Source organism: Arvicanthis niloticus, chromosome 23 (assembly GCF_011762505.2).
Source record: "Arvicanthis niloticus isolate mArvNil1 chromosome 23, mArvNil1.pat.X, whole genome shotgun sequence".
NCBI lineage: Eukaryota > Metazoa > Chordata > Mammalia > Rodentia > Muridae > Arvicanthis > Arvicanthis niloticus.
In genome coordinates, this window is record NC_133430.1 from 37,537,324 (window position 1) to 37,553,225 (window position 15,902).

General features: G+C 40.6%; 1 protein-coding gene across 5 annotated transcripts in view; it reads right to left on the reverse strand.

The window, feature by feature from the left end:
• Garin2 (golgi associated RAB2 interactor family member 2) overlaps positions 1–11,323 on the reverse strand; it is a 32,323-nt gene extending 21,000 nt beyond the window's left edge. For 2 of the 5 annotated variants that reach the window (XM_076921902.1, XM_076921900.1), the window contains exons 1-3: positions 11,025–11,317; positions 3,365–3,446; positions 1,211–1,372 (exon numbers count right to left, since the gene is read on the reverse strand). In XM_076921902.1, coding sequence (XP_076778017.1) covers positions 1,211–1,372 — 162 coding nt within the window. In that variant the 5' untranslated portion in view covers positions 3,365–3,446; positions 11,025–11,317. Of the gene's footprint in view, positions 1–1,210; positions 1,391–3,359; positions 3,447–11,024 lie in introns of all 5 variants that reach the window. The other 3 variants (XM_076921903.1, XM_076921901.1, XM_076921899.1) reach the window with 3 other exon arrangements.
• Between the last annotated feature and the right edge of the window lie 4,579 nt (positions 11,324–15,902).

A 15,902-nucleotide genomic window follows, 5' to 3' on the forward strand; every position in this document is an offset into this window, starting at 1 on the left:
AAACAGGTTTTTGGAGACTATGGCTGCAGTTATTTGGGACTGTGGCTAATCTACTGACTACAAACTTCCCCGTCCCTGTGTGGGGATAGAGCTATGCAATCAGTGTATAAGAGTTAACATAAACAAGGTGTGGGAAGAAAGGTAAAAATAAAAGATTATTAGCAGAAAAAAGTAACTGAAAGCAAAAAACATTAAATTTTGGCATCACGTGTTCTAAGGCATAGCCTGAAACATATTCTAGAGACTTCATTCCTCTCTGAGAGGTACGCTGGGGACAGAGTAGTCACACTAGTTCTCTGGTATCAGTCAGAGAACACATTTATGAAGCATGAGATCTCCTTAGTGTTGACGTGTCTGTCTCCCTCCCTCTCATACTCTGTGGGACCAGCCGAGTGCGTTGGCTCTGTGCTTGTTCTGCATCACACACTGTCATGACATTTCCACGAGGGACAGGCATGGTCTTTGCCTGAACAGAGTAGAGTGTTGGGAGGAAAGCCAGCACAGTGTCCAGGTGCTCTGTGTCTCCATTCACAATGCAGGTGCATTCTCACAAGAACGTTTGTCTCTGACACTATCTGACAGTTGCATTTCCCCTTCAGAACTAAGATATAAGGTTTATTTTATTTCCTAGCTTTTGTTGGGTAGTTGTTTATTTACTTGGGCACCGGTGCTTCATGCATGTTAGGCAATGGCTCTTCTATTGAGCTCATCTCTAGTCTCAAGTGTTTTTCTTTAAAATATAGGACTAAAGGCTACAGAGATAGCTCAGCTAGTAAGAGCACTTGCTGTTCTTACATAGGACTTGGGTTCAATTACTAATATCCACATGGTGGCTCACAACCATCTGTCTATAGCACATACATGGTACACAAACATACATGCAGGCAAAACATAAAACAAATCCATGCATTTTAAAATGAATATAAAACCTTAAGAAAGAAATTATCTGAATACCTTCCTGCAACAGTATGTTGTAAAAATAATTTTGTGTAACATTAAGATTATGTGAGAATGGCAATTCTAGTAGAGATAGGACCGAACTCTTGCCTGAGGGGCTTGTTGAGAACATCTGAAGTGACTTTCCCTGTTTAAAGTTACAAAACTGTCCCTCATCACATTTAAAGAATTCTCTTCTCAATCTTCCACTGTCTTTGAGAAAATGAAGTACGGCAGTTGCTAGAGCCTCACTGAGAGTGTAAGTGGTATTTACCTGAATAAAATTGCTCTCCAGAATGGGAGGAGATACATACGGGGAATACTCTCCTCCATCCAATATGCTCTTAAGATGCCCTAGTCTGTAGTAGTGAGGGATGCAGAGGGCTTCTTGCTTATTCACTGACTTCTTGCTCTTGCTCTTGTTCTTCTTCATCATCTGAGGAAACATCAGAAACTCGAGAGAATGGAGATAAATTAATAACAAGCAGAGAAGGTCATAGTTACACTGCCTCTTTTAGTTATTAACTGAGCAAGTTTTTATCAAAATCTGTAATATGCATGACTCCATGGCAGGCATTGCAGGTACATGCAAACCAGCACCTTACACTTTAGGGATTGATAAACAGTAAGCAAACAAACAGAAAAGTTGTCTGATAGCACAGACAGCAGGCATAAAGAGTGACAGCGGTGGATGGCTGGAAGTGCTTACTGGGGTGGGAAGGAAGGCGACACATGTCTCCTACCCCAAACTATTATTTCTATCTTCCTAATTAGTCAGTCATGGAGGGATGTAGGCTATTGAAACTGCATTAAAGGATACTTGCACACCTTACACGTGAGGCAAGTGGTGGGCTCTCTGTCTAATCAATGAGGGTTCATTCCCTGAACTGTAACTCAGGCTTTCCTCTCTGAAGACAGCTTCAGGAGAAAACATGATTCTATGCCATTGATTTCACCTTGTGTCTATTAAAAATGATTGTAAGAAAGAAATACACAGAACCTAGAAATTTATGTGTACATATGTTCAAAAGACTATTCTTTCCACTTAAATATATATTTCTGTAAAGAATTTATGCAAATGGCAAAAGCTAAAAGATATTAACCATCACTGTTCATTGAAGAAATGTAACTCCAGTAACTGTAGTCACTACTACAGTCATTCTTCAGAGACTCCCTTTCTTCAGAGTCCACAAAAATGGTAAATTCTACCAAAAATGGTAGTTCACTGATGTCTCAGTGTGCTACCAGCCAGGGCTCTCCCTGCCATAAGCACACAGCTGTAGACACAGCGAAATGTGCAATTCCAATCTTAGCACAGATTTCCCCGCCAGGCTTTCTACTGTCAGCAACTTGATGGCTCCATTTGTAGTTTCTTAAAAATATTCACAGTGAAGATAAAAATCAGTCAAGTTGAGCCAGAGATGGAAGAGACTGAAAGAATGAAATAACCCAGAAGTTAACCACTGAGCTATGGTCCAGACCGGCTAAACTTTGAAAAATAATGAGACTCTCAAAAACAAGTGTATTCAGAAAAAACCAAAACAAAATAAATAACAAAAAACAACCCCCCACCATCACTTAAAATAGAGATGATGAGAAATAATAACTAAAAATTAGTGCTTTATAGGACTAATGGACTTTGCATGTTCCATTTCATTTGATTGAGACTATACTCATAGACCACACAGCGAAGGCTTCAAAAGGGAAAGTAACTTTGCCATCAGGTTGTACCTCATAAGCTATGATTCAAACCCTTATATCCTGCCTAGAGGAGCTTTTGGCTGTTACTCAAAGGCAATTCTATGCCTATGTTCTTGGAAAGATAGATATGGAAGCTGGCAAGAATGAGAGGGCTTGGGATAATGGGAAGAAAGGAAATAGGACCAGAGCAAATAAGAGAAAATAACCTGTTTCCTTCCTGTTCCCTTCTCTTCCTAAACAATTTGGTCCTGATGCATTTTCAGGTAGCAAGGTAGGAGAAGGGGTAGGAATGCATCCCAAAGCTCAAGGAAGGAAGAATAGCTCTTGTTGTAACTGTCACCTGTCACCAGCTGTCAGCTCAGGCTCTCAGCTCACACGTCTCTAACCTAGAAAAGTTAGTAAGGGGCTGGTGAGATGGCTTAGTGGGTAAAGGCTCTTGCTGCCAGGCATGGCAACCTGATTTTTACCCTCAGAACCTATATGGTAGAAAGAGAGAACCAACTTTTACTTGTAATATTCTGGCTTTCTACATATAAATAAATACAATAAACACTTTAAAGTTGATTACTGTAGACAGTACGCTGGCACATGGAATCTTCAGGAGAAAGGGAGAGCTTGTCAAGGATAGTAGGTAGGAGAGGAAGTGGGGAGAACAGGAGGAGGAAGAGGGAAATGTGACCATGCAACTCATGGTCTCATCCACGAGGGACATCAGATCTCACCTCACCTCTAGGCCAAGCCACAGTCCTGTGTTGGGAATGAAGTTTGTGACTCACTTCAGTTTGGGCTTCCTCCTTTTCATGATGTAGCTTTTGTGACAAATACAGAAAACAAGGGATTATACACAGTTGCTAATATCATTTCTATACATTCTGTTTCATAGGTTGAGGTCTAAGCCTTAGAATCTTGTAACTAATACAGATGGGTTTTATGGTTTGGATGTTAAGTGTCCTCAATAGCATCATGTGTTAGAGGCTTAAAGACTGGACCGTGAGAGCTTTGATGTTATCCATAAGTTCATCCACCAGTGGACTTATAGATGGCACTCCTGTGAAGTGGTGACAACTTTTAGAAATAGAGCCAACTAGATGGAGTAGACCACAAGGGACATATTAGGGCGTGCTTGTGTCGTGGGCTCCTTTACATTTTTTCCCTTTTCTTTCTCCAGCCACCATGAGAGGTGAGCATCTTCGCTCCATTACGACTACTGTAGAGTCTGGGAGTCGTCAGAATGGGGGATTTGAACCCAGTTGCTACTGCTGTTTCTCATTGACTATGGTCTTCTTTGCACATGTATGTGCATGTGTGTTATTTGCTTATGTATGTGTTCATGCATATGAGAAGGTGTGCACATATGACACACATATGACAGGGTTCTCACTGAAGGCAGAGCTCATTGATCCAGTTACACTTTCTGGACAGCCAGCCTGAGCACAGTGGTCCTCAACTTTCCTAATGCTGTGACCTTTTAATATAGCCCCTCATGCTGTGCTGACCTCCAACCATACAAGTATTTCACTGCTACTTTATAACTGTAATTTTGCTACTGCTATGAATTATAATGTAAATATCTGGTATGCAGGATATCCGATATGTGACCCTTCTCCAAAGGGATCATGGCCTGCAGGTTGAGAACCACTACCTTAGGGTCTTCCTGTCTCTGCTTCCCAGACACTGGGATTACAGGTACATGCCACTATGCCTGGCGTTTTACATGTGTTCTGGGGATCTGAACTCAGATCTTCATGTTTGCGTGGTAAGTGCTTTACTGACTAAGCCCTCCTGGACACCTTATCATGGGCTTACATGGCTGGAACCCAAACTAATAATTGGTGGGCCACTCCCTGTATGGCCAAGGAAGGTACAAGGTGACAAGACAAAGGGAGTAATACAGATCGTGTTACCTTGGTTGTACTTATCAGCTATTAAAATTGTGTTCCTACGGCTACTTGAAGCTTTTTGTTGATACTTTCTGTTAAGATTAAGAAAGCCTAGTACAAAAGTAGCAGGATTATCAGAGACTTGGAGGGTCTCAGGGTGAGTGAGGTAGCTCAGCTACTGAAGATGCTGACCACCTGAGTTGATTCCTGGGATCCTCATGGTGGAAGAAGAGAAAACACCCACAAGTATTCTTCTTATCCCTCTATGTACATCATGGTGAGTGTATATACACACAACATGCATTAAATAAACAAAACATTTTAAGTGTGAAGATGATAGCACAGAAGAGCAATGAATAAATACTGGGTGGGGAAATTCAAAGTAAGTATTGGGTTGCATAAATACTATTTTTTTCTTTTTGTGGCTTATAGTATTTTACACTCAACTCTTGCTTATTTAGAGCTGGATGATAGAATACACATCTCTGAAACAAAATCACCCCAAGAAAGTGAAAACACCACTTGTTAGAGGTGTGTCTTCTATTTGTATATACTTGCGTATCAATAGATGCTACATTGCCACTAGGACCAGGAATGTCTTTCCTCAGTGCAGCATTGTAGCCTCTATGATGCCCTTAATTTAAGAAGAGAGGCTGTGTCGATGGCTCAGTGGATGTGTGCTTGCTATACAATCTCTAGCACCTGGGCAAAAAGCTGGCCATGGTGGACATACGTATAACCCCAGTGTTGGGAGTCAAAGACAGGAAGATTTCCAGAGATTGCTGGCTAGCCAGTTTAACCAAAATGGCAGGCTTCTGGTTTAGTGAGAAATCCTGTCTTAAAAGGACAAGAGAGATATAGAGGAAGACACCCGACTTCTCCTCTAATGTCTGCATACACATACATGTGCTTAGGCAGCCATACATCCATGTGCATAACACACACACACACACACACACACACACACACACACGCATATGCACACACATACAGACACACAAATGAAAAACAATTTTAAAACAACCCCACTTGATAGATGATATCCCTGAGGAACAGGCTTATCTAGGAATTCAGGACACACAGAGAGAAAAAAGGACTAGGAGGCAGCCATGAGTGAGTCTTGTCTCTCTTCATGTATCTTGAGTCTTCAAAAAACCAGTGAGGTCAGAGAAAGAGCAGCGAATGTGCCAGCCTCTTTTACCATCTTTGAAGTGTTTTTTTGTTGTTGTTTGGTTGGGTTTGTGTGTGTGTGTGTGTGTGTGTGTGTGTGTGTATGTGTGTGAATGTTTGTGCTGAAATTACTTTATTATATTGAATTTTGAGTGAATTTTAAAATTTTATTCTTTTTTTTTGTTTGTTTTGTTTGTTTTGTTTTTGTTTTTTGAGACAGGGTTTCTCTGTGTAGCCCTGGCTGTCCTGGAACTCACTCTGTAGACCAGGCTGGCCTCGAACTCAGAAATCTGCCTGCCTCTGCCTCCCGGCAATTCTTAATTAAAATGTAATTACATGGTATGTTCCTTCTCCTTCCTCCAGTCTCTCCCATGTCCTCACACTTTCTCACAAATTAATGGCCTTTTTCTTTAATTATTATTGTCACATGAATATGAAATACAAACATGGAAATTATATAAATGCAAGTCGCTGAGTCTGTATAAATGTTGCTTGTATGCACATATTTTTAGGGCTGACCACATGATATTGGATAACCAAGCAGGAGGCTCATCCCTGGGAAGATTACACTCCCTCTTTCACTAGTCATTAATTGCCTGTAGTTCTTCATCTAGGGGCGGAGGTTCAAAGATATCCCACAAACAGATTGGCCTGTCAATTAGTATTGTCATTGTTTTGGTCTTGTTTAGAAAGAGCTATGTTGTTGAGATTTCATGGGTGTAGTTTCCTTGTCATATCTAGAAGATACAATCTCAGAGCAGATTTCCTGGTCTTTTGGTTCTAATCATCTTTTTACTCCCTCTTCTTAGATGTTCCCTGAACACTAGGTGTAAAGATTGTGTTGTGGATGCATCAGCTGAGGTGGAAATGGGCACCCTATGACCAGTTGTTTTCTCCACTTAGATGAGTTGTGGTTTTCTGTAATGGTTTCCATCTGCTAAAAAGGAAACTTCTTGGATGCGGGGTGAGAGGTAGACTGATATGTGGCGATAAGGATAAGCATTTAAATGCAATTAAGACATACTCATTTAGGAAAGAGGCAGTGGTAGGTTCTTCTTGAAGATCCATGACTTCAGTAATCATGGATACTTTGATACATTTCCAATACCAGCCATGATTCCCTTCCTATTGACCAGGCCTTAAAGTCCAGTTAGACAGCTGTTGATTACTGCCAAGATATTAGTGCCACTATTGTTCCTTTAGGGATATCTTGCCATGCTGGTCATTGTGGCTCACAGGCATCACAGCTGATAATACTATTGATTATTGTCCTCCCTTGGGAGCTTGCATGTATATAGCACCTCCTGACACTCTAAAAGCTGGTCTTCAGAGCAGGCTTTTGGGTCAGGTCCAGTTGGAATCTTCCAAGTGCTGTATCCAAAGTGCTTGGTGTCTTCAGCAATAGGAACTCATCTTCAACTTCTGGGAGGCAACCAAGGGTAACAGTAATAGTCTATATTATTTTAGGTGACTCTTGGGCTCCCCAGACCACCAACTGGTACAGAGGTTACCATACCCAATAATGGGGTTTTTGTTAGTCTGTGGATCTTCTGGGGGAGCATCCTATGTGGCAAGACTTCATTTAACACACACACACACACACACACACACACACACACACACACACACACACACATTGCATATTTTTAGGTAAATAGATCCTTTATGTTTTTTTCCAAACAACCATTAAAATAGATTTCATGTATATGAGTGTTTTGCCTACACATAAATATATAACTATGTATAACCATGTGCATGTCTTATGCCTATAAAAGTCAGAGGAGGGCACTGGATCCCCTGGAGTTGTGAGCCACCACATGAGTCCTGGCAACCAAACCCAGGTCCCCTGCAAGAGCAACAAGAGCTCTTAAATACAGAGCCATTTCTCTAGCTAGAATTTTGACTACTGTTTTTATGAACTGTGATTTGATATTATTTGCAACCTGTATTCTTCAATCTCTTCAACAAGACTAATGGGGTGACAGAGGAATGGCCTGTGAAGGCAGTCTGGCCCTCCTCCCCAATACTAGTGCACACGATTTAATAGGGACACTCTTAGTATCTAGAGATGCAGTAAGATTTTGGTTTCTAGTTTTACAAATAAGTCTCTACTTAGTTACGTATGATAATGGAGATTTCTCCACAACATGAAGCATTGAAAACTATAGTAGTTACCAATCACAGTGTAGAGCTGTTTGGACCATCACAATCTCTTGTATGATATGCCCAATATAATGATGCCTCGTGGTTAAGCTAATGACTGAGAAGTGATTTTCTCTTAAAGACAATCAGATGGGTTCAGGGTTCTACTCCCATGCATGTCCTGTACTCTCTTCTTCTTCCTTGCAGTGGGTTACCTTGCAAGAGAAGCCTGGCCTCTTAGCCACAACCGTTGTCAAGTGTTACTCATTTTGGTGGCCTGAAACAATTTTCGGCTTTGCTGTTGGATGTGGTGGTATAATCCTAGCACACTGAGAAGGATGCAGAGGGAGCATGAGTACATGGTCAGCTTTGTTACAAAACAACCATAAAATTCTAAAATATTCTCCAGAATAATAATAATTCTAAAATTATTCTGCAGAATAATTCTAAATTGTGTGGGATTAATACTAATGATGGTTTTGTTTTCATAACAGTTTTATCTCTAGATGACTTTGTTATCATTTTTGAAGGATGTTTTCCACATTGATAATCTCCTGAGCTCAGGTTTTCCTTCTACCTAGGGTTCCTGCGGCTGGGACTGCAGACACACCCCTGTGTCCTGCTTGCATTCGTTTTAAAAGTGGCTTATTTAAGAGGTTACAAATGAAATGACTTTTTAGTATAGTTACAGTCTTGTCACAATCACTATAATTTAATTTAGAAAAATGTCATCATTATCTATGGATATACTTTTAATAAATGTAAGTGAAACATAAGTCATGCCACTGTGTCTGTGGTATATCATCTGTAGCCATTGCTTGCCAAAGGGTTGGGGTGACCACAGTCTTTCTGTTGACAGGCTGTAACAGAGAGTTTTGACCAGTAAAATCTGCAACATTATTTATGATAATGGGCTACTCATTTGTAGATACGATAAGTATTTTAAACAACAAAATAAACCTATTTAAATAAATTATTTGTTAGATTTCAAAAGTATCATTTTATGGACATTATAGGCATGGAAATCTAGAATATAAAACAAAAATAAGCATTAGTATTAGAGTTTAGGCATGTTAATCACTGGTTAATGTATATAATTCTAATACCTTTGTGCTAAGTACTGTGTAATTAAGACAGAGGAGCAGAGCAGGTAACTAGGGTCACTGTGGGCGCTTCATGAATGTGCAGATTCATCTGTTCTCATTTGTTCTTCTAGAGTTGTGTATATTATGTGTAGTGGTGTGTGCCCGTAACCCAGCTCTTGGAAGGTGGAGAGTCAGGAATAAAATGTTGTTCTCAGCCACATAGCAAGTTTGAGGTTAGCCTGGGCTACGTGAAACTGACTCAAAAAACTTTAACTCCAACCAAAACACAACAGAATTTTCTCAATTATAGTTTATATTTTTCTAACAATTTATGAATTTTGCTAGGCCTACCTAATGCCCTGAGCTAAACAGGCAAGAGGCATAGCAGTGTTACAGGCCAGGCATTCTACAGCACTGCAGCACTGCACAGGCATCCAGTCCCTAATTCCTCTGTCATCAGCAGATCCTCTCCAGACTTTGCCCTTTCTCTTACCCAGGGCCTCCCTCCCACATATCTGTTTCCCAGTTCCAGTTGGATGGAGACCCATTCCTTCAGCAGCTCTGCTCATCAGGCCATTTCTACAGAACTGCACTGTAATTTTCAGAGGGGCTCCTTATTATATCCAATTACACGCCAGAAACCACTGCCAGTCACGGGACTGGGACTAGAAATCCACAGGACAACAGTGTGTTAGCACCAGCCAGGATGGAACTGCTTCAGCTTTGTCATATCGGGACTTGCTGTCAAGGATGACCAAGACCCAGAAGGAAGGACAGTGTGAACAGAGGCATCCCTGTGCTGTGCTGATGCTGTTTGCTGAGGAGAAAATGTACTTGTCTGGATCGTTTAGAAGTGTGGTAGCTTGAATGTTAATGGAACAGTGGAAAGGATGAGAGTAAGGGCTTAGGAACCAGTTTGGAAGTGGTCTGGTTGGGTTTTCTAACTAATACAAGAAGATACCCAAACATATTTAATGTTGTCTATAAATACTGTCTACTTACCATTCCCAATACAATCTTTTCCCTCTAGTATTTAAACGTAATTTTCAAATAGCAAAGTTGAAAGAATTCTATAGACCTGAGACTCATATTCTCTTGTGGTCTTTTCTTTTACAGTGCTATAATATGATGTGTAATTATATATTAGCTCTTAAATAGCCCTTGTCTAAACCCCTCCTGATGATGACATCCGATGGCCTTGAACTCTTGACCTTGACCCTTCCACTCCAGCTTCCCTTGTACCCTTGACTATATGTCCACCAGCAACTCAGCCTCTGTCGTTTCTAATGTAGTTCCAGGAATATCTTAAAGCCATGTCTATCACTGTTCTAGTTTGCAATTTCAGTTGCAGTTCTGAGAAGTAATGGCTGTCATGGCCTCTTTTTTCTTGATGGTGCTTCCCTCTCAGCTTTTCAGCTTTGAACATTGGACCCTGTATTAGGGTCTCCTCTTCCACTTGAATAATTACAGATGAGTCTGCTAATGAACTCAATTCTATTTCAGTCTCAGTCACAATAGAACAAAATTGGAATAGTGATATAAAAACTCTTTATTTAAAAGCAACTCAGAAAGCTTGCTTTCATTTCAAATTTAAACTATCAATGAAGGGTATGTAGGTTCCTGTGTATACAAGTAAGTATAGGCCAGAGGACAATTTTTGGTTTTGTTCTTTAGATGCCATCCACCTTTTGGTCAGGTACAAGGTCTCTCATTGGCACAGAACTTGCCAAGCAGGCAAGGTTGCTGGCCAGTGAGCCCTCGGGTTCTGCTCATCTGCATCTTCCCAGTGCTAGGGTTATAAACAGGTGCCCTTGAATCCAAGTTTAGATGTAGGTTCTAGGGATTAAACTCAGGACCTACTGTATCCACTGAACTATCTCCACAGGCTCAGTGAGATTAGTTTTAAGTAAAAGAAGTTCAGTCATCAACTAGTCTCTAAGCTTTTAACTCTTCTAGTTGAGGTACAAAGTACAAAGATATGAAATGGGGGGGGGGGGGGAGAAGAGAGAAAGAAAGACTCTCTAGCCACAGATAAGCAGTACTAATCAAACTCTCCATTCCCCTCTTCTTCAGGCGCATATCTAGGTTGCTCTAACTGACACAAACTTACATAGAATCTGCTGAAATAGATCTCGGGAAACCTCCTGGATGTCAAACAGGAGAACTGTGTTCAAATAGCACGTTTCTGCTTCTCCTTTCACATTTCTTTAGCAGAGGTGTTTCTGTGTGCGGGACAGGCAGCTAAGCACCTGGTGAAGGGCTGCCTGGCATTGTTCCACAGCTCCTGCATCACAATGGACTGACAATAGCTCTGAAGTAAGAAGGGCATTGAACAGGAGCAGCTGAAAAACCAAACAGCCCCTGAGATGAGATAGCTGCTGCCAGCATTCCTGAGACTCAGACAAGGGCAGCTGGGAGTTCTGAGGCTCTATGAAGTAATGGAGGGGTGTTTTTTTTTGTTATTGTTGTTGGTGTTTTTTTTTTTTTTTTTTTTTTTTGTTTGTTTTTTTGTGAAAAGCCATCCTGATGATGTGTGGCTGAAAAAGATATAATAAAAATTAAAAATACATTTATCATTCAGTTGTTAATGTATCATTCAACCCTGGTTTTCAGAGACTTCCAAAGCATTTTGAGCCATTTGAAGAAAAAACTTCAAGTTGTCCATGGTGGCTTACACCTGTAATTTCAGTACTTATGAGGCAGAGGCAGGAGGATTTCAATGAGTTTGAAACAAGCCTAGGATACACAGTAAGTTTGAGGTCAGCCTGTAAGATCCTATCTAAAAAACAAAAAACAAAACAAAAGCAAACAACTTCCTCCCATCCCCACCAAAGCAAAACCAAGAAACAAAACAAAAAACTCCAAAGCTTCTAACAAAGGTAACATTCTTACAGGCCAACAGTGTTTAGAAACAACTGAGGACCAGGTGTCATGACCTGATTCTTTTACCTTTGTATCTTCATCTGCTGTATTCTGGACACATGCTAAGTGGGCACTCAATAAGTTATTGGATGAATGAATAAGATAAATAAACATCCCCTTCTGTCCTTGCTCCCTGTGTTTAGGAGATTGTCTGCATCCCGTCATACTTTAATGTTTTGCTCATGTGCTGGAGATACATACCTGTGTTGGAACTTTCTTGCTGCAAGTGGGGATGAAGGACACAAAGGGATGCTGGCTGAACATATGGGCTAAGAGAGGAGCTGCTACCTTGTTGAATTCACTTCACTCAGGTCCCTAAGTTCTAGATTCAATGCTTTGGTTGGGCAGGGTCCAAAGAGTATTTTGGCCCCTCAGAATAAACACGATCAGACACAAAGTGTCTGATCCTTTATGAGAACTGTAACTGTTTTTGGAGACCTGGTAGCTTTCAGGAAAAAGGAGACTCTATGTAGGCCCAAGCAGGTGCACTTGGACTGATATTTTGCTTTGGATACTCTTGCATTTTCTATATTGAGTGCCATTTTCATATGGACAGATTTATTTTTTTCAATAGGATCTTGCTATGGACTTCAGGTTGGTCTCAAGCTTTCAGCAATGTGTTACTTCAGCCTCTAGAATGCTGGGATTACTGGAATGTGCTGCCATGCCTGGCTCTGATGGGCAATTTCTCGTCTGTTCATAGCTCTAGCATGCTATTATAAATAATAATAGCATGTTTATTTCATGATCACCACTTACCCATTATCCTGTTCAGAAAACATTTTTGCATAAATCTGATTTCCTCATTGTTGATGGCATAATTTCTGAAGCAGCTGGATAAAATCCTTTGGAATTACTTTCATAATTTTGATGATACTGATATACAGTTAAAACATACCAAGAAGCTAGGTGATGAAAGAGAGAAAGAGGGGGGAGACAGGGAGGCAGATGTTCATGTATCTCCACCAGTCAAAGATAGTTGTTATATCTAGGTTGGGTAGTGGGTTACACCTCAGATTGAACAATACCAAACTTATAAAGCCTATGACTAACATTTTTTTAAAAAAAATGTATAAATGCAAAAAGGAAAAGGGGGCATGGGATAGGGGTTTTCTAAGGGGGGGAATGGGGAAAGGGGATGGCATCTGAAGTGTAAATAAAATATCTAATAATAATAAAAAAAATACCAAGAGAGAAATATAAATGACATGATTTGAAAATTTACCTTTAGATACCTTTGGATTTACCACTAGCATGCACAAAACATATTTGACTTGGTATAAACATGGATTTGAAATACCAGGTCAAAGATGCATGACCTGTTAGTTCTCTGCCTTTATATAACAGGTGTCTACATGGAGTCCTCCCAACTGCATTGTAAGCTTGTAGTAGTAAAATTTCTTCCTATGTTGACCTTGGCTCCTTGGTGAAGCTGTACAGTGTCAGTTCTGTCTGTCAGTTCAGTGTTGAGCACCTGCTACTGAAGACACCAACCCATGGTGGGCCAAAAAGATGAGCAGAATCTGCCCTAAGAGAACTTGTCATCAGAAGTGGACCCTGAATAGACTGATTCAATGTGATGCAGCCATCGAAGGGTGCCTGAAGGACCCTGGGAACATGGTTGAGGGGCACTTTGTTTTATGTGAGGCTTTAGCTAAAGCTTGGTTATTTCATTTTGCTTTTCTCTGTTCTGTCTCTCTGTCTCTCAAGCCCAGGGCCTTGTGTGTGGCAGACAAGTGCTCTGCCACTGAGCCACACTTTTAAATCCCTCTGAGAAATATTGAAAGAGTAATCAGTCTAGATAAAGGCAAGAGGCATCAAGTGACAGAATTTGAGGGAGCAACTGCTTGCTTGGGGAAGTGTCGTGTAGAGCTTCAAATGCTCTAAGTTGGTTCTGGGATCATCAGCTGTAGAGGTTTTCCAGATTTACCGTCTGGTTTGGTCACTCCAATAGCAATGTAAAGGAAAGATTTGAGGAGAGCAGTTCTGCAGGGTGGGACCAATGAAGGGGTGGAGGGAAAGAAAAGGAGGGGGAATTTGGGAACTTTGAGTAGAGTCAGAATTTGGTGACTCACTGAATGTGTGGGAGCTGAGGAAGATGCAAGATGACAAAAGTTTTGGCTCTGCATACTGGGTTCATGTTGGTGCCCTTAACTAGGGAATAACATGTGAGCAGAGGAACAGGTGTGCAAGACATAATGCACTGTTTGTTTACAGGAACCTTTGTTTAGTATGATGCTCTGCATTCAGTTGGTGTTTACTGACTTCTTTCTTAAACCATCAGGATCTTTAGGCGCTCTTGGTGATATATCCTGTAGGCAGGAGATGGATTGAATATTAAACCCCGAAGCCTTCACACTGTGGTGGCAGTCAGCTTCGTGTGGTGCTAGTCCATATTTCAGAATACAACCCCATCCCTCTTGCACTGAGGACTTCCATACTGAAGCTCCGGTCCTTTTGTCCTTTCTGGTCTGAAATCCCTACTTCTGCACGTCTCACTTGGGGCCTATTTTCATTTTTCAGACATCAGCTCAGCTGTCATGTGTTCCAGGTGAATGCTGGCGCTCCCTGAGAAGGACATTGCTTTCTCCATCCCACTGGCTTTGTCAGACTCCACAATAGGTTGCATCACACTAGAGGGAGCTTGGGAATGAGTAGGAGAGAGAAGGACTTGTGCTCCTTCCTGTTGCCTTGTTTCTGTCAGTGTCACCTTGACAACAGCAACAGCCTGCACTATTATTTTTTTAAATATCTTGTTTTATTCTAATTCCTTACACTGTCCAAACCTGCAGCTTTGCTGGATTCTCTCCCTGGATGCTGAGCCCTGTTCCAAAGAGTCTGAGTTGCTAGGTCTGATTACTCTAAATTTCTCTTGAGGCTCTCCCCAGCCCTAGTTTTGTACTTGTTTCCTCTCATCATTACTTCTGGTATCTTTTTCTTCTGTGCTTTCACCAGCGTCTTGTTTTTCCCTTTACTACTGTCTCCTGGTGGGATTACCAACTGTGATTTCTGCCTTTCATAAGATGTTTGCATCTTGACTGTACTTGAGAACGTGACTTAGTACTCTATTCATTCTTTTAATGAACCACTGCATTGGTATAATTATATATATATAACTATACATAGACATATACATATATATCTCCTTTCTCACACGTTGTTACTGGTTACTAGGAAGGTTGTATTAATCTCATTAATCTTCATACCTTTGGTGCCTACAGTGGAGCCTAGCTTCTTGTATGAACTTAAGTTAATGTTTTTTAAATGAACTGAATTATTGTAAAAGATTAGATGCATAAGACAGATACTGTGCATACACTTGTACACCTAGTGCTCAGAAGCAGAAGCAGGAGAATTACTGCAAACCCAAGGTTAGCTTGGTCTAATATCAAGTTCCCACCCAGCCAAGAATACATAGAAAAATTGTTCTTAAAAAAATTGACAAAACAAAGACAAAGGAAAACAGAAAAAAGGCCAGAATTGAGCACGTTTTTCATCTTTTAGTTTTATGCTAATTTATCGGTGGACTCTGTAGAATGTAATTCTTTCAAGAGTGTCAAGCACAGTACTTACTGATAAGCTTGTCGGAATACAATATATTATTTAGTTGTAGAAAAATGATCAGTGGAATAAGCGGGCACAGTCTGCTTTGCTTCTGTGTGGTCAGGCACTGCTGCTTTCTATAACTGAGGGGAGACGCTTACCTTGGTAGAGTTTCTTGAAGATCACGATTGGCAATGATTAGAGCTGCAACGCTTTGTTTGTTAGCCAAGAATTTAAAAAATGTAAAGTCATCCAAAGGATCTACTTGCAACATTACTTTAACGTTTACATAGAAAAAGACTTGTTTATGTTCTATGTTTCATTGTGTGATATGGTTCACAATATGAGAGCATAGAGCCCCTATTCCCTGGGCATGGGGACTAAGGTGGTAAATGTTGGGCTGTCTCTCTAGGGAAAAGTAGTGGTTTTGTCGGAATAGAGAGGATTAGTTAGGGTTTATTGCATAGCCATAACCTATTAGTAGAAATCTGTATAATTAATATCAAGATGAAGATATAAATTC